The sequence below is a fragment of the Python bivittatus genome, unplaced genomic scaffold (assembly GCF_059951505.1).
Source record: "Python bivittatus isolate LINGU-HERP-01145 unplaced genomic scaffold, Pbiv_v1 ctg000220_np1212, whole genome shotgun sequence".
Classification (NCBI taxonomy): Eukaryota; Metazoa; Chordata; class Lepidosauria; order Squamata; family Pythonidae; genus Python; species Python bivittatus.
Window position 1 is genome coordinate 37,873,755 of NW_028277048.1, and position 22,967 is coordinate 37,896,721.

Consider the following 22,967-nt stretch of genomic DNA (forward strand, 5'->3'; position numbering starts at 1 on the left):
CTTTATTTAAGAAGTCCTTACACCCGCTCCATTGTCAGTATTAGACATGGGTTAGAGAATTGAATGGCCTTCATTGTCCTCCACTTCTTTCCATAAAGAGCCAAAAGTGGAAAATAGTCTTGGGAGATCTTAGCTGTCTATCACCTTTGGTATAACTTTGCAGTCAACTGTTTCTTGCTTTTCAGAAAAGCTACAAGAAGAGTTTGCTACAGGCTGGATTCATGCAACAAACTACTTAAAAGTTTGGCAGGATGTTTGAACACAGCCATTGTGGTTGCTGCACCATGACTTATATCCAAATGTATTGTAATCTATGGTGGTTGATTCAGTATACTTTGGTTAAGCCAGTATAGCTTACTGTTTTCTTTGAATAAGTTACAGACAGGGGCTTCTGTTGACTTTTAATAGGCAGAAAAAGAACAAAATCCAAAGTCTGTACCCCTGAACTGGCATTTTTGTAATACGATCAGACAAATGCTCATTACTGTGACATACAAAGCAAAGGAAGAAGGCGAGTTCTTGCTAGCAATGGCTGACAATCACCCATGACTAAAAAAAAAATTCCCTCAGTTTGGTCAACTTTTCTGCCTTGAACACCTTGAAGGGTAAGATTCAGATGAAAAGAAAAATCAGCAGGAAACTAATTTTACCTGCTCTTGTCCATGTTTCAATTTGTTCAAAGGAGCAGTTTGATAAGCTAGCAATCCTAACATGATAACAGTTTCTTCTAACTGGAATAATTCATCATGGTCATACTATCTCTTCCCATCTGTAAAATCTATGAACCCCATTTCAAAATATAGTTGGGTGGTTGGAATTTAGGCATTTTGGGTTGGTTTGTCTCATCTGCTCTCCATGTCTAGGGAAACACGCTGTCCACCTTGCAGTTGCTCTGCTTGCCAGAATAATAGTAACTATGATATCTCCCTTCCTAGCTCCTTTCTCTGAAGCTCTTTTCAGACATCGTAATCAGTCACTTTAATGGAAACTCTGACCCTCCTAACAGTTAACTAGGTTTTAGCAAATAGGATTAAAATACATTGGTTTTGCCTTAAATGCATCCAGGTGAATCCCATTTCTAAGGGAACACTTGAAAATGTTTGTTTGGGTTCATTTAATAGCAGAAAACTATGTTATATAAGTCATTGGTAAGATTAACAGTAATGATCCTGAATTTTAATTTTTAATATGAAAGGAAGAATGGTTAAGTACATATAGTGTACTAATTAAACTGAGTCTAAATAAATGATTCAATCAATGCAATTTAGTCTTAGTTAAATTAAACTTCAGCTTTTTCTCAGAACTACCCAGTTTTTGAATTCAGTCCCTTGTCTGTTACTCAAAGGCCAAATGTGGCCCTTGATCTAAAAAGAGCTGCATGTTAAGGTAAGGCAATCACTTTTTTTACTGGCATCTATAGCTGTTCACCTTACACCAAGTTGGACAGACATTAGCAAGTGAAAATGTCTATCTTCATGCTATGAAGAACTTGGCATACCAATTTCCACATACTGTAAGTTTACAAGAACAACTCACCCATGGTTAATTTAGTCTTGGTTTATTTGGTGAACCTAATTTTCCAGTCTGCATGATACAACTATTCAAATTAGCTGGTTTCACAGAAAATGCTAGGGAAAAACATGCTTGGCTGGTTTGCTGTTTGTCTTGTAAACACAATCATCAAGGTACAAAGACAGGTCATGCTAGGGTTTGGGGTTTTCTTCTAGTCAGATAGAAAGTTTATTTAAGGCATACTTGCTTTATATGGCTTCTTGTCTCCAACAAAAGTGAGACCTTTTGTATAAAGACGTGGAATTTTTGCTTAGAAACATGCAACTTGTTAAACCTCATCAGATGACACACGACTGAATTAGTAAAGAATTGGTAAAGAATTAGGGATCAAAGGAAAGGCCAAACCCTCTTCTATCATGCCTCAGGAAGTCCTGCCATTCTCTGTAACTTCACTATCACAAATAGCAAGTGGTTGACAGTTGTGGACATTTTTAGGCACCCTTTTGCTCATTCCACACCTGTTCCCTGTTGATCTAAGCAGATCTGGTTATTTCTGGCAGTTTGGATTCTATGCTGGGTATTTCTCTCCTCTTTGCATGGTGGCATTTTGCAGCCGAGAAGCTGCTTCTGGCAGAAATTCTTAATTCAAAGCTAAAACATTTTGGTAGTGAAGGCTCCCAATAGTGAATGTTCAAGGATGTCACAAATAGGAGGTTCATTATGGCATAAGCTGTTGCAGATTAGAGTCTGTTTCATCTAATACATGAAGTATTATCTTAAGCTGACATGTACAGCATGGCCTACTTCACACATAGTTTTAAGTCATAATGTAGCTTGCATGGGAATATATCATGCTAAGCCATCATGGAGCAACATTTATAACATGGCCACTGTGACTTTGACAGACCATGATGTTAAAAAGCCATGGTTTAGCACTATGCCTACTTATTGTGTGAGAAGGAGGGGTTAGAATCACGGCAATCAGAGGGAAGTTAAGTTCAAAAAGTGACCATTCATATGGCAATGTTCCCAAAGCATTAGTATGGCAGTTAACACATGCATCTAGATTTAAAACCCATTATTCTAATTCAGGCCAACTAGCAAGACTATGAAAATTATTCTATATATTAAAGTACTGAAGCCTTCAGGGTATACAAAAAGTTCCCATGGATTCAGTTCCTTGGTACTAAGAAAAGGGAAGGGGTGGATCTGAGAGTTTTTGTCTCTAAACTCAATGGTGGCAAATATTTAAAGCTTATCCCAGTAAATTGTCCAAAATATTTTAATGTTTAAATGAATAATAAAAATGATTAATAAAATTATAAAATATTATAGAAAAAATATGACTAATCCCTCTCCCTGACCTGAGCATACAAACAGTGTAACTATACCTAAGAATGATACTGGATTAAAAACAAGAGTCATAAGCCTATTACGAGGAATATAATACTTTGTAACCCCTCTGAAGCCTCTAGAACAAGCTTTGACTAGCCACAGATACATATTGTAAAGGCTGATACAGATAGACTGGCTATCATTAAGGCTTGCTTACAGGGATTCGAGTGGGTGTACCATTAACATCTGGTAAGTAACAGGTTTCTTAAAATTTGTATCAGTTTCTAGTCACCAGTTGATTTATTCCACCTACTTTCCGGCTGTTACGTTCATCTGGAGCTATTTGTGGTAGTATTCCTAGAAGACTATATCCATCTGCCAGGAAGAGACCCATGTGTGGGGTTTTAAACAAGGTCACTTTGGGTACTTACCATTTCAGTCTAACTTTTCTCATAGGATAATGAGCATGAATGTGCAGTGTTGTGCATATTTATATGAGACTAAATGCAACTGAACTTCCACAGAAGAATTGGAGTTAAGCTATCAAAGCCTCTACAGCTTTTGGTAGTGGGAGAAGAGTATCTTGGTAACCACAAAGATTAATTAAATTAATGGTCACTGGTTATATTCATAGGTGTGATAGAAGCAGCTAGTTTTGCAGAATTTTAAGAAGTCTCCATGAGGTGAAAATGTAAGCTTTTGTAAAGGTAGCGCATTGCAGGTTGATTTGAACTACAGTTTTTAAAATAGCTGTGTTTTTAGAAAGCCCATGGAAAATGTTCTGGGGGGAAGGCAACTGAACTAGCAAATTCTTATGAATTTAGTTGCCAGATGAAATGTGGAATCCTTGATCTCTAGCATTCTACCTGGAAAAGGTAACATTGCTGTTGCAAGGCTGAATTTATCACCACAGGAGATAGGACAGTTTTGAGAAAATGGGTAAGAGCTGATGAACCAAACCAAGAAAATTCTTTTCCTTCCCCACTGATAATCCTGGAAACAATCATAAAAGTACATGGGGTGGGGTGGGGTGGAGCACTCTAATCAGATTAGCATCTGTTCAGGGATTTGAATGTGAACCTGAGAAATGTCACACTGGATGAGACTAATGCTGTTTTATCCCATTGTTCTCTCTGGATAGCAGCCAATAACCAACGCAGAATTTCCCAAAGTAAAACTCCTGGATCTGTTGAGGATGGGTTAATTAAACCCATTCTACCTCCAGAATGATCCACAATGGTCCCATCTGCTGCCAGTATTGTGCCTGGCAAGTGGGCTATCTGCACAACAATTATCAGCAACAAGTTTTGCACAGGGCTCTTTGGTAAAATCTTCTTCCCCATCTCCTTTTGCATTGTTTCTCTCACCCTCATTTCTAGTAATGGATGTGGAAACAGAAAGCATTAAGTGACTGCCAATACAACAGGAAAATGCTTGAGCAAAGCCACACCTTAGCAGGGCCAAGGAAAGAAACTAGATATTTCCTGGATCCCAGCCTGATTCTTCTGACTGGCTCTGAAATTTAGTGTTTTCAGATGGAAGAACTGGTATTTCAGCATCAGGATTGCATACATAGTCCTTATCCCAAGTATGTGTATTGGACCTTCCCAGTCACATAATTAAAGCAAAGAACAGGCAGTATTACCCGTAATCACCTCAGACAGAAATAGATCCTGTGGAGTGGGGAGGGTGAGGAGAGTTTATGTAATCAATTGTTATTTCATTATGTAACCTTAGCGCATGGCTGGATTCACACATATGGTATGGTAAGCAAAGTTCTCTGTCGATTTCCTTTGGCCAGGTCTTCAGAATCATAGAGCCGGAAGGGGCCATTTGGGTCCTTGAATCCAACCCCGATTAGTGCAGGGATCCAATTTAAAGCATCCCAGGTGGATGGCTGCCTAGCCTCTCCTTCAACGCATCCAGTGAATGAATGAATAAGTCCATCACCTCTCAGTTGATCTGCTCTTACTGTCCAGAAGCTTTTTCTAATGTTTAAACGGAATCTGCCTTCTATCAATATATTCCTTGAGGAGATGCAAACAGAGTTTATAGGTGACATAGTTCAGTTGCATCTAATGACAGACTCTTAATTATTTTTCATTCTTCTTTCTTGTCTAACAGATTAAGAGGATTTTTGTTCAAAGGTGACGTTCTTTGATCCCAGCCATGAACCTTGAAGTTCCAAAGCCAGAATTCAAATCTGCCACCAGGGTGACTGGGGGGCCTGTCACCCCCAGGAAAGGACCCCCCAAATTCAAACAGAGACAAACCAGGCAGTTCAAGAGCAAGCCACCAAAGAAAGGCATTCAAGGGTGAGATACAAAGTGTTATTTGCAAGAAAAGGGGAGTCCACCTTCTTCTAGATCAAGGGTGCCCAATCTTGAGTTTCAGAGCCCCAACTGGCCTCCAAAGCCATGATACTGGCTTCCAGAGCCATGCCCACAGCTGTCACTAAACTGTAATGTGTAAAGCATGATAGAAGAGAAACAAATAGAGGGGAAATAATTGTATAATGAAATGTAATCAATTCAATTTAAACGTAACCATAATTCTTGTTTTGATCCACCCATTTATCAGAGTAGAGGGAGGGCTCAAAGCCAAGTGCTGCCTTCATACCAAAAAAATGTTGCCTAGAAACAATCATAACCATCTTTAATCACCATTATTGGAGACAATACTCCTACAAGGCAAGGAGCAATTTTAAGGCCACAGTTTTAGATGTAGAGCTTTATATACCAAGGCCAACTTAGAGAAAATCCAGAGTTCCCCCCACCCTGCACAATCATTCTCTCTTTGTGGGTTTAGGGACTGAATAAGAGGATAAGTCCATTCACTGATGCCGGGCCATGTATATGAGTGGCCCATTTCAAGAATGCTTCTATTTACCTCCTAACTCACTTGTTCCAAATAGCTCCAAATAGACGTTCTTCTTTTTCCCATATATTGGCTAATATTTGTTTAGGGATATGAACAAAACATTAGCTTGTCAAAAATAAAAGAGAATCTTTGTGAACTGTTTATACATAAGTTTCGGTGCAGTGCTGTATATGGTTGTTCCAAACTGCATCTACTAATTATTATATATGCAACATCCCTTTGCATATTAAAGAATTGATGTTATTGTACTTAGTAACTAGATTCATACATTGCCCCAAACCATGGTTTCTTAGTCATAGTTTGTTGACTGAGTCATGACTGAGCAGGTTTATACAACATGTTAAATCCAAATAAAGTATATTATGTCTTAGTGTTTATAATTATATAGACTGAGCCATGATTTAATACTGGCTTATTTAATAATAATACACAAAATTATGAATTCTGGTTAATCAACCAGAATAGCTAGTTTTATACAATACACAAAGACAAAATGAAATCAGTTCAGTGTGGCCTGATTCATTAGATGTGAAGCCAGACAATGCTGGTTTGGGTTCCCACTATAAAGTTTGCTTTGCCTTTATTGCTGGAAAAAAGAATCAGGTTTGCACCCAGAAAGAACAGGATGATTTCTTATGAGTTCACAATCAGCCCGCTTGATCAAGCATTTGGAGTGTTTAGTCAGCAGTCAATCTCTTGCTGATCCTGCCGCCTGCTTGTACCATCCTTCTTGGATGGAAGGCAAATGCAGCCATCTTCATCAGCAAATCTTTCTTTCTTTCTTTACTTAGGAACAAATGTTCTGCATGATTTTATTTAACACCATGGAGAAATGCTGTTTTCCTTGTTAAGAAGAAGCTGATTTCCTACAGTCAAATTCAGGAATTAATTAATTGTGTGATGCAGCACAAGCCATCTCAGGGGAAATAAGCCTACTGGGGGAAATATAAGCACACACACACACTTATCAGATTTCAGTTACCGTGTTTGCTTATATATAAACAACTCCTGTTGAACTCCTTGGAGCAGTTTTCTAAAATCATTGTGTAACTCTGGAATTTTGGCCACACCAATATAGAATGTTTTTTTATTTTGGTTTAATGGACGTTGGCCAAGACCAGCCCTGAAGACAACCAGAAGCTATGTTTAGAGGAACTGAGTACAGGATGGCTATGCAAAATGTCCCGCTCCCAGGTTCCATCCTGGGATTCCTTCTGCTGCTCAGTGCACATAAATTAAGAATGAGGCAACCAGATTTGTGGGATATATTTTGCTTTTCACCGACCCTTTAAGAATCCATCAACCAGAGCCAAGTACAAAACAATGGGTCACAAAAGGGAACACTGCTGAACAAAGTGCCTCTGAGCACATTATGAGCCTATGAATTCGTTACTGTGCCAAAAAGACAGCTTGTATATTAATACCTTTACATAACAATGCCTACACTTATATTTTCCTTCAAGTCCTCCTTACTTCAGTAACCTAGCTTGAGTGTGGTTTTCTTACAGTCAAAACCTGTTGCTAATATACTGAAACTCCCTCTTTTGTGCATCATTTATGTTGCTGGTAATAACTAATGATCTGATTCTGCTCTGTGACTGTTACACCAGAATAAGATTTCTTAATTTTGCATGGGGCATTGGGGTGAAGTTTTTAAGGTATCTTAGTAACTTATATAAGCTTGCTTGCTTGCTTTCTTTCTTTCTTTTTCTTTCTTTCTCTTTCTTTTTTTTTCTTTCTCTCTCCCTCCCTCCCTTCCTCTTCCTTTCTTTTCCTTTCTTTCTCTGTCTGATTGTCTGTCTTATATAAACCTAACCGCTATGACTTCTTCAACCAAAGATGATTAAAAATGTGCCTTACTTCTATGAGTATACTTGGTTTGGGTAGTTCTCTATGGGTTTGTAATATACTCTGATATGTTCCAGTCTTGTATGCTGGAGCTGCTACAAACAGAATATCAACATTAGTGCAAAGAGAAGCAGTAGTGCAAAGCAGAAACTTGGCTTTGATCCAAATCCAGGCAGAGTCAAAGTTGGCTGTCTTTGGTTTTTCTTTAATTTGGGCACATGAGGATTCTTACCACCACCACCAAGGCTTAATATATTTAAAAGCTGATCCACAGATTAAGAGATCTTTTTTTTTTTTTTTGTCCCTGTGATTAAATAACAGCCAATATTGGGAGCTATACTTCACCAATCTGGAGAGCTACATTTCCCAATCCCTGATGTTTAACATACTAAAGAATTTAGAAGGGAGAAGGCACTGTGGTGTGGTTTGGTGAGGAGAAGGGCTGAAACTCAAATTGCTGCACATTCTGTTCAGCAAAGCTCCACAACACTGATTATTTCTAATTTTACATTATACCATATGATATAGTATGGATTGTCACTTAGTATTGTGTCATCAAAGAACCTGTGGTAACTCTGCTCATTTCCCCTTGTAGAAAGTTCTTTTTTGCATTATTATTTTAATCAGTAGATCAGGCCTCTAGGCCAGGAGAACGATGACCTTGGAAACCCCCATCCCCTGCGTTTTCTCTTTTCCTCAAATTGAGAGTATATTAAAGCAACAAACAACCCAGATGAACTTCCCTCTGCTATTTTTGTCTCCCCTGAACTTTTAAGCTGGCTTTGTGCCTGTCATAGATGTCCAAAAGGGAATAATCATTCAAATGAAATAAGGTAGGGACAGTATGCAGAACATGACTTCTGAAAGTCTTTCCAATTCCTTAGAAATAGCTCTGCTCTGGATCACATAACTGGGAACGAAGAGGGAAACGGGCTGAACACCAAGGGGTTGGCAATGTTCAGAGTCACTACCCAGTTGCCTCTCCCGTAGGGATGTATTGGGATATTATTTTTCTGATTTTTCTTCTCCGTAGCTCCCAGCTGGATTTCACCCATTTTCAAACTTGATCTTTCTTTTGCCAGCTTCTCCCCCACCACACCAAATTTGGTCTTGTTTACTTTTTGGAGAATCATCCTGCTAATGGGTAGATGGACAAGGTCCCAAATCTTTTTGCATAATTTCTTTCCAACATTCTATTGGGGTGGAAAAAATAACAAGGTAGAGAAAAATGCAGAGTGTGACTTCTCCTTCATAGGAGCTATCTGATTTGGGTGCAGTTCCTCCCTAGGGACTGAACAGGGTGCATGCAAATGTGTTACCTGTGCATCCATGAGGATCAAATCAAGGCTAAGGTATATTGTGTTGCTTTTATTTGTGCACGTCCACGTGTTTCTGTTCTTCCTTCATACTGCATCTCTGTATGCATACATTGGGAAATACAAAGCTGGATGTGGTCCATTCTGAATCACATGACCAAGAGGCAGGGAGCTTAGAATGGCGCAGTCTACAGCATTCTGAGCTGCTGTCCAGCTGCCTCTCCCATAGAAGTGCATTGGGGAATTTTTTTTTCCAATGAAAATTTTCTCCACAACCTTCAGCCAGATCTGGCCCATTATTTAATAAAAACTTTACAGGTAATCCTTGCTTAATCACTGCCCTGTTTAGTGACCGCTCAAAATTATGACATTGAAAAAGTAACTATGATTGGTCCTCGTGCTTATGACCATTGTAGTGTCCCCATAGTCACATGATAGAAATTTGGGTGCCTGGCAACTGGCAGGCATTTATGACCATCAGAATGTCCCACAGTCACGATCGCCATTTGCACACTTCACAGCTGGCTTCTGACAAGCAGAATCAATGGAGAATCCAGCAGTAAAACTGCAAGTTGTGGTCACGTCTCAATGACTGATTTAGTTAACGACTGTAATTGGAGTGAGCTCGTAAATCCATCACGGTCACATGATGTCTTAACAACCATGTCACTTGGTGATGGAGTTACCAGTCCCAGTTGTGGTTGTTAAGCGAGGACTACCTGTATTTGATCGGCTCCTCTTGCCACACCCAACTTGATCCATTTCTGTTGTTTTCAAAGATTTATCCTGCTGGTAGATAGAGTTCTAAGTCCTTTTATGTAATTTCTTTCCAAAATTCCACTGGACTGGAAACACCAAACAAGCATGCAGAACATGGCTTCTGGAATTCTTTTCAAATCCCTTCATCAATATTGGCCCTAGGCAGTATCCATGCGTGTATATGCATACAAATGGCTGATATTTGTGTGTGTGTGTCCATAAGAGCCTAATCAGGGCAGGTGCAGACTGACTCCTGAGCTCCCTTACATGATGTCTTCGTAACATTCTGTTCTGTCAGAAACAATTAAAAGCCTTTTTCTCACCCAACCTATGTACAACTAAATAAAGAGGTAATATTTCCATGGCTTGGAGTGACGATGCGCGGAAGCGAAATATTTAGTAAGAGAGTTTATTTTTCTCTTGTAGGTTTGGTGATGACATTCCTGGCATGGAAGGCTTGGGAACAGGTATGAATGATTGATTGGTTACATTAACTGAAGTGAGAAAGTGAAGCTTCTGCAGGTCCCTTGCAGTTTACCCTTCTCAGCATTGCTACAGGCAGATCCAGCTGTGTCAGGCACAGCTTTGAAACATTTCTGCTGTTAGATGCTTGCTTTCCTCTTCTAAATTTTATCAGCCTCCTGGGTAGTTTACTACACCTTCAGAGGGCCTACCAGAAGCTGTGAACTCCTTGTTCCTGGTATTTTATTCTCTCACCATATTCTGAGAGTTATATTTCTGTTCTTTTTTATAACAAGCCTTCTCTGGGCAGACTGCATAAAAGGAATCTAATACCCAACATATATTTACCTATTTGTTTTAGGATGCATCATCCCTAGAATGTACTCCAAACGACAGGGAATCCCTATCTAGTAGGCAGGTTTGTGCAGAGCCAACACAATCCCACTGATTCCTCTTAGCTGATTTGCATGATGGCTGGAAGGATCACCAGCCTGGCAGGTGCAGACAAGACCGTTTCAAGCAGTTTGCTTTCATGGGTGTCCTGATACTTTCCACTCAAGAATTTTTTAATCCAGGGTTGCAGCAGCAGCATTAGATTTAGCTAGCTGAGGGGTTCTTGTACAGCATTTGGATTTTGGGGGAGATTAGGAAGGATCACCATTCAGGGAAGTACATGGCTTCAGAGACAGCAGTTCAAAACATATCCAAGATGCTTTTACTCTTGATTATTGGACAGACTTATGAGTGTTGGCAGAGAGGGTGTATATGTAGCACAGAAGATCAACCTATATGAAGCCTAGTAGCACTGAGCTGCATATGGCTCTTTTTTTTTTATTGAACTTTGTATCTGTACCAATGTGAAGGGGCCAGACATCATGCTGAAGTATGATTTGTATGTTGCAATAACAAGTAGAGCTAAGCAGTGCTTTGGATTCAGTCTCCAAAAGTTGTTTCGGCATGTGCGAGAGTGTGAATGTAGCACCTCTCTGAACACCTTATTGCAGCCCGACAAATGCTATGTTTGTGCTCCTGCACCTGCCAAAGTACCTTTTGGAGAATGAATCCAAAGCACCGTATAGCCTTAGGAACACTATAAGCATCTCTCTGATTATCATCCTATTACAAAAGTACTGTCAGAGGTACATGCACTCCTGGTATTCTTTTCCTCCCATAAATGCCTATAAAAGCACTTCATGTCTGCAGCTGGGTTTATGCTACACAATAAGCCATGTTTTGCTTAAGCAGAGTTACTGAATAAACCGTAATTGGCTGGATTCACACAATCCATAATAACATATGCCATTATTACACATTAAATTTTAATGTACAATGAACCAAGCCTGTGTGTCCTCAAGAGGTTTGAATCACAGGGAAATGGCTACCTTCAGTCTGTCTCCTTTCTAAAATGCCCTTACTTCTTTGGCTGGGGAAAACTGTTGTAGTCCATTCGGCCTTCCATCCTTTTGGATGCCTATATGAAAGTACCGTATTGCCATGTATCATATAAAATGTAACATCTGCATTGATATTTACACCAGATGGCAATAAGGTGGTTGTAGCTCTCAGTACCATTCCAAAGAGACTCAAAGACTGATAACGATTCCATTCCATTGTCTGATTTCTCAAACATCTTACAGGCTCTGAAGACATTTTCCATCTCATCAGAAAGCTGATGCTAGCAAGAATCAATAAGGGTTGGACCGATGTGGGTTCTCCTTTCTTTCTTTCAGATATCACTGTGATCTGTCCCTGGGAAGCTTTCAGCCACCTGGAGCTCCATGAATTGGCACAGTATGGTATCATTTGAACACGCAGAAGCCAGAAATGGGGCTGCATATATGCCTTCCATTCAGCAAGCAAGAACAGCTTCTGAATCTTCCTGTTATCAGTGTCCCTAGCCCTGCAAATTCTCTCTCCCGGTAGTAGCCTGTTTTGCATCTCCAGCAATTGCTCACTAAAATAAAATCCAAGTGAATAAGCCTTAGGCTTGGTTTCATACTACTGTCCCTGTGATTATTTCCTCCCCTCCAATTAAATATTTGCAAAAAAGTAGAATGAACCAGAGAAATGACTTCATTATGTACACAGTAGGTCCAACATTTTACTACGGCCATAATTTCCTTCTAATCTGTCCCTTGGATTATAAAAAGTTTAAGCAGTAGCTGATCTAATTAAAAGTTATTGTAATATTTCTTGTTCAGATAAGATGCCAGTGATTGAAGGTCTGGGAGACAGACTGCGGTGGTGAACCTTTAAGATTTAAAAGAAATCTGGATGATTACAAATTTACAATTACAAAAAAAGAAAGTTGAAAATATTAAGATGTCACTCCTGTATATACAGGAGAGGAAACTATTTCAACTGAAAAGCTAAGAATAGCCATAGGAAAATGTTTTGGATTAAATACTTATTTAAATGAAACTCTAGTTGCTCTTTAGTGGAGGAGACGTATTTACTTTCAATGAATTCAACAGTGTTTACCTCTAGGTAAATGAATACAGGATTCCAGCCTCAGTTCCTCCATTCCACACAAATCCATTAACTTTTAGAAGGGATGTCTGCACGGTTGCTACGTAACAATTGATGCATTTAGTTCTGTGGGCCAAAAGCTGCTGATTATAGTCATTAGAATATGATGCAGAACTGGTTTAAGAAGTATTATATATAATTAATGAAAAATCAAAAACAATTACAAGCAGAACTGAATGAAGATATGAGGAAAATATTATGTTAAGGCAGTGTTGTCCAAACTTGGCCACTTTAAGATGAGTGGACTTCAACTCCCAGAATTCCCCAGCCAGCATGGCTGGCTGGGGAATTCTGGGAGTTGAAGTCCACTCATCTTAAAGTGGCCAAGTTTGGACAACACTGTGTTAAGGCAATATAAGTGAGCTTCTGGCAAAGTGCTGGCATTTTTGCCCTTTGCATTTGGCCCCTCGGTAACTCCTTGGTGGTTAAAAAAAAAATCTGCTACAACATGCAACTATGAATTATTTTCATTTCAGAAAAGTGGGAGAAAGAATCAGAAGGATCAGAGTGTACTGTCTTTGCTTCTTTTTTGGAAACCAGTACTTGGATTGGAAATAGCTCTCATATCCAACTTAGAAACTGGCTTTTAGAAATGACTACAGAAAATTAGTTGCTAAATTTATAGGGGAGTAGCCTGGATGCAAAGGTCTTCTGCTACATTATTCCTCTTCTTCTGACCATGCTTACAAGTACAGAGGGTGAGTGTATAAAACGAAGAGGTGGAAGGAATTATCAAGGCAACGGAGGAGAGTAGGAGAATGAGCAAAATAAATACATATATGAAAAGCAGCTTTTGTTTTCTCCTACAAAACCAATATCCATTTTATCATGGATAAATTAACCAGCATGAAAGGAATTATAAAATACTTAAGATTTACACTCTCCAAAAGATGACGAGAAAACCCATCTCCAGCAATACGAGAGCTAATACACGCCCTCCTTCCCGCTATAATGGTGAGTCAGAGCAGAGGCAATGCCTGCCAGGAGCTTAGTGGCCAAAAACAAGCTACCTACTTCAATCACAATCAGAACTATAGCAAACAAGCTTATCGTTCCTGTGTGACTGTTGAGCCATCTGCTTAGCTGGGGAACACAACCTCCAAGATAGATGGTGCTTTGAACTACAAACTCCTCCAGGCCCAGGGTGCCAAAGCCACATTGAGAATTCAGGATGGTACCATTTTCCAGGGGATCCAGACAACACGATGCAGGAACGCCACAGGCTTGTACACCTGGAGAACTGCAGTTAAAATACCTGCAATTAAAAAAAAAAAAGGAAGAAACATTTCATTTTTAAGTACATCACAAGGCTCCTCTCTCCCAATTTCTTTTAGCATCTACTTCATCCTCCCAATGTCAGCCAGGTAGCAATGGCCAATCTGTGCATGGATTCACTGGATCAGAACCTATACAGTGGTACCTCCGGATACGAACGCCTCTACTAACGAACTTTTCGGGTTACAACCAGCTCCGGCCGCAAAAATTTACCTCGATATGCGAACTCCGCCTCGGGGTACGGCCATTTTTCCACCCTGACACGTGGTCCACGGCCATTTTTCTGCCCCTGACACGTGGTCCGCGGCCATTTTCCCGCAGCGAGGCGCCTGGCCATCCTCCTGCGGCGCGGCGCCAGGCCGTCCTCCCGCCGCACCGGGCCGTCCTCCCACTGCGCCGCACGGCGCCCAGCCTTTTTCCCGCCGCGCTGCACGGCACCCGGCCATTCTCCCGCCCCTGACGCATGGTCCGCGGACACCAGAGCGGATTAACGGTAATTACACTGAATCTTATGGGAAAATTTGCTTTGGGGTGCGACCAAATTTGGAGGGCGGAACGGATTAACCGGATTTACATTGAATCCTATGGGGAAATTTGCGTCGGGTTACGACCAACTCGGGATACGCCCAGAGTCACGGAACGGATTAAGTTCGTATCCCGAGGTACCACTGTATATGCAACAAGAAAACCCCAGATTCAGCAGACAGAGTTGAATGTACAGCCTTTGCCATTTTGCTGTGGGATCCAGAAACTCTTGACAATCTAGCACAAATCATGCAGAATTCTATTCATATTTCAGTTTACCTTTTTTTCCTCTTCATCTAATGGATGGATCGTGAAATTAGCTGTTCCACTGCCTGCTGACTCAAGCCTCTTGCAGTTACTCATAGAGGGGTAGGTACATCTTTAAGCTCTGCTAAGGAATCAGCTTAGGTCAAAAGACCTAACTGTAAACAGCTGCATTAATCAAGAAAGTCTCTGAACAAAAATTGGCTGAAACCACCTATGTGGCAAAGGGATAATGTTCCTTGTGATATCTACTTATGCCTGGTTTCCAAACTGACAACAGCCAGTTCTGATAATACCAATTGAGTTCTTGAGATAGTGAAGTAGAATGAACCTCCACCCTCCTGTGTTGAGGCTGTTAAAGATGACTGGGCCAAGGATGTGTTCACAGATCTTATGTAAAGCTGTTTCACAACGAAAACTGATTATTCCTGCCATTAATCAGAGATAATAAATTAATCAGACAGATTAGGAATTATCTAGGTACCTAACAAATAAAGACAAAAACACATCACAGTGACTCTACAGTAAACAAAGGCACCAATATTTAAACAACAGAGTTTTGCAAAGGTTTTTCTCTAACATCAGTCAGCAGGAGTCTGGTAGCATCTTTTCTGACTAATAAACATTATTAAAAGGCATGAGCTTTTGTGAGTTGTAGTTTGCTTCCTCAGATGCACAGAGGCTAGCCACTGTAGGCATCTAATGAAGTAAGGTCCAACTTTCAAAAGCTCATACCTTTTAATAACATTTATTAGTCAGAAAAGGTGCTACCAAAACAGGGCTCTCTTTCTGCAATCCCTAGCACTGGGTCTTTCTTGTACACTTTGAACCCAGTCAAGATTCATTTTTTCTGGACTGGATTCAAAATGTGGAAGAAAGATTTGGGGTATAGTGAGTGGCTACCTGCTTGTGCTCTGATTTTTTTCAGCAAGCAAAATCAGTTAGGCTTTCTAAAATTAGAGCTAACAAGGGGATCAATAAACATCTGTGTCAGTGGATTAGTAGTAGTAGTAGTAGTAGTAGTAGTAGTAATAATAATATCCCAGTTTCAAGGCCACCCAACTCCACAATGACTCTGAGAGGTTTACAATGAAGTAAAATTAAAAATAACATACTAAAGAGAAGAAGACATAGCCAACCAAAAGACTGACCCAAAACATAGAAAATGGAAAAATACCTAAACCAAAAAAAGATAGAGGGGCTCGATCAACCATTCTATCCCAAGAAAACAGAGACAATACTGCTGAAGCAAAAGAGGCAGTCATTATTATCACCCTGTCCTTTATCAGGATTAAAGCATCTCAATAAGAAAGAAGGCCAAGGAAGGCAACAGAAGAGATACATGGGCACACCTTCAACTATACCCACGTATAATGAAAATGAAGATTGTTCACTAGCATCTTTAACAGGAAGACAATAACAATTTATTATCTAGTGTTGTTATATAAGATGGTGTTTTATATGAAGGGGCACAAAAGAGCTTCCTGCCTCGATTTAACCAAAGTAAGGATGAGGTGAGTAACCTGTAGACCTACCAATACTGTGTAGGATTCCAATTCTTGTTGGCATGATCAGAGAGGATGGACATCATAATTCAACACTTGTGGAGAACCACTATGCGTAGTGTTGGAGACTAAGAATAACCTGTCCTGGGAGATATGGACTTTTCATCATAATGTGCAGTGCTGTTTAATTCTATAGGAATGCTCCCATATATTTCCATCCAGAAACAGTAAAATACATTGGATTGTTTCTGCATGGAAATATATGGGAGCATTCCTGAAATCAACAGCAAATAGTAACACCCATTCACTCAGATTAATTATACAAAGCTAGTCAACTTACTTTGACATATGAGGCAGAAAATCCCTTGGCAGCAAAATTCCAGTGACATTAGGTTGAACAATGTTAAGCTGAAAAGAACATGTTAAATTTTCCAGATTTCAGAGCTACAAATACCTACCTACCTACCTACCCACCCACATTCTCCAAAGATTAAGGTTATACTACTGTTTTGGGACTCTCCTACCTTTCCTGGAAACTGATAGTATAGGCCAAAACTTATACTTACAAATTTGTTTTCCAGTCCAGATAAGACTCTACTCCACAGCACTGGAGGCCTGCTTGAATTTCATCCATAATAAATTGGAGATCTGGGTCATCCTGGTAGTGTAACACTGCCACCATAAGAGAATTTTGCAAGGAGGCCTTGATGTGGTGTCTCAGAGAAAAAAGAACAATTCCACTCAAAACTTCCAAAATCACAAAGGTTGTTATTCCTCCAGTAAAAAGCTTCAGAAGAAAAGTGTTTTCAAAGAGGGCTCCAGTACAGCCCAAAAGGGATATAGAAGTAGCTACTAATCCCACTAATACAAAAAAAAGCATGGGGTCACTGCCCAAATATGCTATTCGCTCACTTTCCAGTGATTCCTTCTCTGAGAGACCCCAGATTCCTATGGCCAAAATGAATAATCCTATAATGGAGAAGGCTGTGTTCCAAACAAAGGTCAAGCATTTAGCACAGTAGCTAAATGAATCCAGAGGAAGATGGGAAGGCTGATGAAGGAGGTGCCATTGTCTTGTCTGGTTCCAAGAACAACCACTTTCTTTTCCCTTGGGGCTCAGAGGAGTACCTTGTACATTATATGAACAATGTATGTCCAATTGGTCATTCTAATCAACATAGAAGAGAACCAGAAAATGTAAATTACATATCAGACATAGGAAACAAAATAAGGGAGATATAACATGCATTATTCCTATTTGGAAGTGGAATATATAATTGAAAAACTCTGAAATACAGAAAAGAAAGTTTTTTGTATCAACTTTTAAAATGTAATACTTCTACATTATGACTGATTAAAAAAAACCCCACCAAGATTCATTCATCTATGCCACTAGATTATACATCTAAGAAGTTTAGGGCCCCATGGGGATTAAGTATACCCCTCAATACATCTGGCATCTATGGCATGGATGAGGAACCTATGGCCATCCAGGTGTTGCCAGACTTGAATATAGCATTAACCCTAGCTACTATGGCCAAAGCCGAGAGTAGCTGGTGTTATAATTCAACATACATGAAGGGCAATGTTTTTCCTACTCATGCTCTATTGTTCCATAGAACAGGGGTGGGAAAACCAAAGTCCTCCATGTATGTTGATTTCTGACTCCCAGTGTTATTTATTTATACACTTTTGTATGCTGCCTGCTCTAATGACTCTAAGTGGAATATGGTACCACCTTAAGAAAAAAATCTGTGAAAGAATATAATAATTTTTAATAAGGTATTTGTAGTATCTCTCACAACCATGTTTTCTGAAATAGTTTACATAGAAAAGGAATTTATAGCATTTTGAATATTAAAAAATGGACATATACCTTTATGGATGCCAATCTATTATCTGATGTACAGACTATTATTCTGAGAGAGGAGCATAAATATATCAGTGGTTGGAGGTACAGGAAATGATAATTATTAATCAAGAGTGACCGAACACTTGTAGAATGTGAAAGATTCTTGCCGTGGTGAGATTAACTATCTAGTGTGATAGGAATGCTTTGTGTCCATGTAATCCATGGAAAATAGAACTGAATCTTGTTACAGTGGTCATTATAATACACAGGAATTTAAAAGGTGGGTATTATCAAGAAACAGTGAGAAAGAATTCATAAAAAGGAAAATGCTGTCATTTATAAACAAAAATACAAAGATTTGGAATGAGAAAAATGGCTAATAATTATTGTAAAACTATTTTAAGACATCTTCTGAGAAGTGGGGATGAGGGATATGAAGCCAGGAGGTGCTGCTTCTCATTGATAGTGTGGGAACTGTACTTTGGGACAGCCTTCTGGCCTAGATCAAATCGGCCCTCCTCCTTGATGGCTTTCAGGAAGATGTTAAAGACCAAATTGTTTTGAAGTGCTTTCTAATCAGTTAAATAAAAAATAAGAAATGGCAGATTCTACTTAACTGTTTTATTTATGTTGTCTTATCTATTTGATTTTATGATGCATTTTTCCATTCAATTTAAATTTACTGTCTCATGAATGTTTTACTGTTTTCATTCCAAATTAGCTGCCAAGAGTCACCAGACTACTGCAGAATATTTATTTTATTTTTATTTATCAAATTTGTCAGTGCCCATCTCGTGAAATTACTCTGGGCAGTTTACAACATATAAATGAAATAAATAAATAGCAAATACTTGTAAGGCTTCTCTTTACTTGGCTTCCCCATGTTACCACCTATCCATGAATGGTGAAAAGACAGATGAGAAGGGTGGAATGGTTCTAACTGAAAAGTCTCTATTTTGGCCACTCTAATCTCCTGGCTCTATTTTTGGAGGTCAAAAGACAATCATCCCTGACTCCGGTCTAATCTTGAACCAAAAAAAAACAGCTAAGGGAACTAATTCTGGTTAATGTGCTTTTCCTTAACCACAACGATTTCAGTCCAGAAGTCAAGCTAAGCTCAACATTGCCATGGTTTAGCATGTTGTATGAGCCAGATTTATTCAGAATTGCTGCTTAAGGAAAAATATATGAAAATGCTGAAAAACTGTTGATATTAAAAATCTTAAAATCACCTGAAATTATTTAACTGAAAAAGTTATGTACATGTTTGATTTTAGATTTGATTAGTATTGTATTTCTTCTGGCTGCCTAATTTAACTTCATTCAGAAAATGTTCCACCCCATAAAGTCATGGCCAGGAGAAAAAAAGATACTGATGGAAATGTAATGTATAGTTAAACAATTTGAACAGAAAAAGGAACCATTTCTAATAACTGCAGTGATGCAATATGAAAAAAGTGGTGGTCCGGGTTGACACTTGTATAGATGAACATGAATATAACAAAAGTAATTTTGATAAGAGCAACAAACATCAAAAGGGTTTGAAAATGGTTGTCAGCAAAGAATTTTTTTTTTAATTTAAAAAGTCATTTAAATAATCAAAGTCAAAATAAATTTACCTTGATGCTTATTAAGGGATCCTTATGAGATAGCTACAATGACTCAGCACATTTATCTGGAAAAAACTGCCATCAAATTCACTGGGATTTACTTTTAATAAATATACTTGTTTAGGATTATTAATACTATTTCTTATTGGAGATTGCTGCAGGATGGATTAGAAAGTTTACCCCTCTGGAGCATTATCATCACACTTTCTTATGCATGCTTGTTAGGCAACAAAGAATAAATTATCACCCAGTTAAAAAACAAACACAACTGAAAAATAGCACCATATGCTAAGAACAAAGACTCAAGATCAAGGACAAAAACTGAAACAAAACCAACATATAACACAAATCCTTGTTATTACCTTTGATAGCAAAGTTTTCATTTCATCTTCTCCCATCTTGATGTTCTGAAAGTGGAGATACTTCAAGAAAGAATTCACAATTGTAATAGGTTTCTTCATATTTAATGTACAGCATGCAATGGATCTGAAATGATTCTGCAGGTCTTTGGACTACCCAAACAACAGTCCAACATTTGTGTATGAGGAAAACTTTGGAGTAGGCCCAGCACAGTCATGCTTGCATCATGTGAGAAATCACATTTCTCAGCTTAAGGAGTCTTGCTTTGTCTCACTTGCTATAAGTATATTCATTAAACAGTAGCATATCATTATGCCTGTCAGCTGAGTGCATAGTATAACTATTAAGGCTGTGCAAAACATTCAGATAGTTAAGGTTTGCAATGCATGGGAGTGCAAATAAAGCACTTCTCTTTCAATCAGCTATATCTTTTGCAAAGCTCCTAAACTTAAGTTACTTAAAAAGTTGCTTCCAACTATTTCCACTAAATTTGAATGCTTTGCATGACCCTTTTAACTATATACTCAAAGATGTACAAAAATGTGGATTGCTGTTGCATCAAGGCCTTCTATAACAGATATCAAAATCATGTACAGAATGTAGAGTATCTGGCCTGCAATCCACTGAATAAAATATGGATGTAGATGTGAGATTCCCAAATTCAGTTGTAAATTATCTGCATGGCTGAAATTAACTGGTTATCTCTCACCCTTGGTTTCCTATCTCTAAAATAGTAATACAGTGGTACCTCGGGATACGAACTTAATCCGTTCCGTGACTCTGGTTGCAACTCGAGTTGGTCTCAAGTCGAGGTAAAGTTTCCCATAGGGTTCAATGTAAATCTGGTTAATCCGGTCCGCCCTCTGAATTTGGTCGCAACCCGAGGCGAATTTCCCCATAGGGTTCAATGTAAATCCGGTTAATCCGTTCCGCCCTCCGCCCGAATTTGGTCGCAACCCAAGGCAATTTTCTCTTCAGAGCCTGACTCCCGCCAAGCCTGCTCTGCATTTTTTTTGGAGCCATGCTAACACGCACACCAAAAACCTTCGCAAAACACCGCAAAACACACCACAAGCCTCATTGAACGTCTCCTTGCTACCGCGACCTCGCCCACAGGAAGCCGCGACCGCGTGGCAGCAGGGAAAATGGCCGCGGATCTGGTTCGTAAGTCGAGGCGAGTTTGTAACCCGAGGTAAAATTTTCCTGCCGAAGCTGGTCGTAACCCGAAATGTTCGTTAGTAGAGGCGTTCGTATCCCGAGGTACCACTGTACTAATGAGGTTCAGCCATATTGTCAAGAGATACATTATCTAAAACATGGTTTGTAAAAGCCTCATACTTATAGTAATTGTAAAGTGAATATTGGACTGAATCTCTATAAAGTTATGCAGTATCACCAAGACCCAAGATATCCTCCCCACACCTACACAATTCAGGAGATAGTGATGTGCAATCCATACAATACATTGTGATTGGCTGCTATTGCCATGGTACATTAGAAACAAATGATAACTTTTGGGATATTTACAAGAGAGCTTAAATAGCATCCCCAAACAGGTTTGTAAGCAAACACAACCCAGAATCTAAAGGTAAGCTTTTGCTGAAAGGAACCAATACAAATGGCTGACCTAAGCACATTTACCTGGACCCAGATCAGTTTAATTACTCTGCAACTACAATTAAATATATGAGATAACTATATTAAATACTGAAGGTTGTCAAACTGCTTAGAGAAATTGTATCAGGTTTTATGACTGAGTTACAACACATTTATTACATCATAAATGTAATATTCCAAAGGATAGTTTGAAAACGGTTTGGGTCAACATCCAATTATTTGTCAGAATGACATGTGTTGCAAATGCATGCTTTGATCAGTATTTCTCCTTCCAATAATAGTTATTAACATTTGCTTATCACATGTGGTTTGTTTCATTTTGGCCTTAATATGCTATGTGAACCCATTGTGATTTGCAACCATGGCTTATGGCATATTAGGTGATGCCCATTTGTGTTTTACACAATGATTATGATTAAGCAAACTATGGCTTAGCTTAATATGTCTAGCAGGCCATACATGAATAAAAAAAGGATTGTTGATTACAAAACTAAATTTCCCTTATTAATACAGCAGTTTCACCTTTACAGACATACACAGAAAACAATCTAAATTTAAAATAATTCCATTTAGATAGAACATACCTTCATTTTCAAAGGCTGCTAAATGTATCTAAAAGATCTGAAATTAAAATAGCCAGACTCATGCATCACACTATCCCTTTGTCTTAATCACAGTTTGTTGACACCAGTATTAGCTATGTTAACATTACATCCTGAGTCATAAACCTGAGTCATAAACCAGTCACAAGCCACAAAGGCTGAATTCATTCATCACAACAGACCAAAATCAAAATATATTATGGCTTAGTAGGATGTAAACTCAACTAATACTGATAGTCCTATGAGGCAGGATTGACTCCCGTAATATGACAAAAGATGGTTTGTCTTGGTTGTGGCTTATTCACCAAACCACGTCAAAGCTAACAACGCTTAGCATGATATTCAAATCTGGCCCAACTAATTATTTCAAGTAAAATCACCTCTCAGTATAAAGAGAATGCATTTTGAATAGAAAGCAGCTTTCCTCAGAGACCCTTTTGCAGCAACTTTGTGGATAAAAGTTTGGGTAGTGCTGGGCCTGGTTTTCTTAAGCGCAGACTAAGACTTTATTACGGCTTTTTGTGCCGTAACAGCTGGGCATCTGCATGCCTGTTCCCTTTCCAGCTTTTCGGTGCAAGGAGGCGCATCCGGCCCAGACCCCACGGAGGAATATCCCTCTCGGATAGCCAGGGCCACCAGGCGGAGCCAGACATGGGAAAGGAAGAAGAGGCGGCGGCAGAGTCCTCTTCGGGGACGGACCTTTTCTACCCGGAACC

General features: G+C 39.2%; 2 protein-coding genes across 5 annotated transcripts; one reads left to right on the plus strand and one right to left on the minus strand.

Moving 5' to 3' along the window:
• Window positions 1-4,596: 4,596 nt before the first annotated feature.
• Window positions 4,597-11,941, plus strand: PDE6G (phosphodiesterase 6G). The gene is made up of 4 exons (XM_007419845.2): window positions 4,597-4,613; window positions 4,972-5,162; window positions 10,077-10,117; window positions 11,843-11,941. The coding sequence occupies exons 2-4, from the start codon at window positions 5,017-5,019 to the stop codon at window positions 11,917-11,919; spliced, it is 264 nt and encodes an 87-aa protein (XP_007419907.1). The 5' UTR covers window positions 4,597-4,613; window positions 4,972-5,016; the 3' UTR covers window positions 11,920-11,941.
• TSPAN10 (tetraspanin 10) lies at window positions 10,149-22,962 on the minus strand. Of its 4 annotated transcripts, none has more exons than XM_088138354.1 (4): window positions 22,632-22,962; window positions 20,035-20,079; window positions 16,777-17,378; window positions 10,149-13,896 (listed from the first exon to the last, which is right to left on the minus strand). In XM_088138354.1, exons 2-4 carry the CDS (start codon window positions 20,068-20,070, stop codon window positions 13,566-13,568), a joined length of 969 nt encoding a protein of 322 aa, XP_087994480.1. In that variant the 5' UTR covers window positions 20,071-20,079; window positions 22,632-22,962; the 3' UTR covers window positions 10,149-13,565. The 4 variants fall into 4 exon arrangements, with proteins under 4 accessions (XP_087994480.1, XP_025020809.1, XP_007419908.1 ...); XM_025165041.2 differs by having other exon boundaries at window positions 20,035-20,094; window positions 22,234-22,962; XM_007419846.3 differs by having other exon boundaries at window positions 20,035-20,094; window positions 22,632-22,961.
• Between the last annotated feature and the right edge of the window lie 5 nt (window positions 22,963-22,967).

Coding starts and splice junctions, on each gene's coding strand:
- PDE6G (XM_007419845.2), top strand. CDS start 5,017: ATGAACCTTGAAGTTCCAAAGCCAGAATTCAAATCTGCCACCAGGGTG. Junction 5,163..10,076: donor CCAAAGAAAGGCATTCAAGG/GTGAGATACAAA, acceptor TTTCTCTTGTAG/GTTTGGTGATGACATTCCTG. Junction 10,118..11,842: donor CATGGAAGGCTTGGGAACAG/GTATGAATGATT, acceptor TCTTTCTTTCAG/ATATCACTGTGATCTGTCCC.
- TSPAN10 (XM_025165009.2), bottom strand. CDS start 20,133: ATGAAGAAACCTATTACAATTGTGAATTCTTTCTTGAAGTATCTCCAC. Junction 17,379..20,034: donor TGAAAACTTTGCTATCAAAG/GTAATAACAAGG, acceptor TATGTTGATTAG/AATGACCAATTGGACATACA. Junction 13,897..16,776: donor CTGGACTGGAAAACAAATTT/GTAAGTATAAGT, acceptor TTTTAATTGCAG/GTATTTTAACTGCAGTTCTC.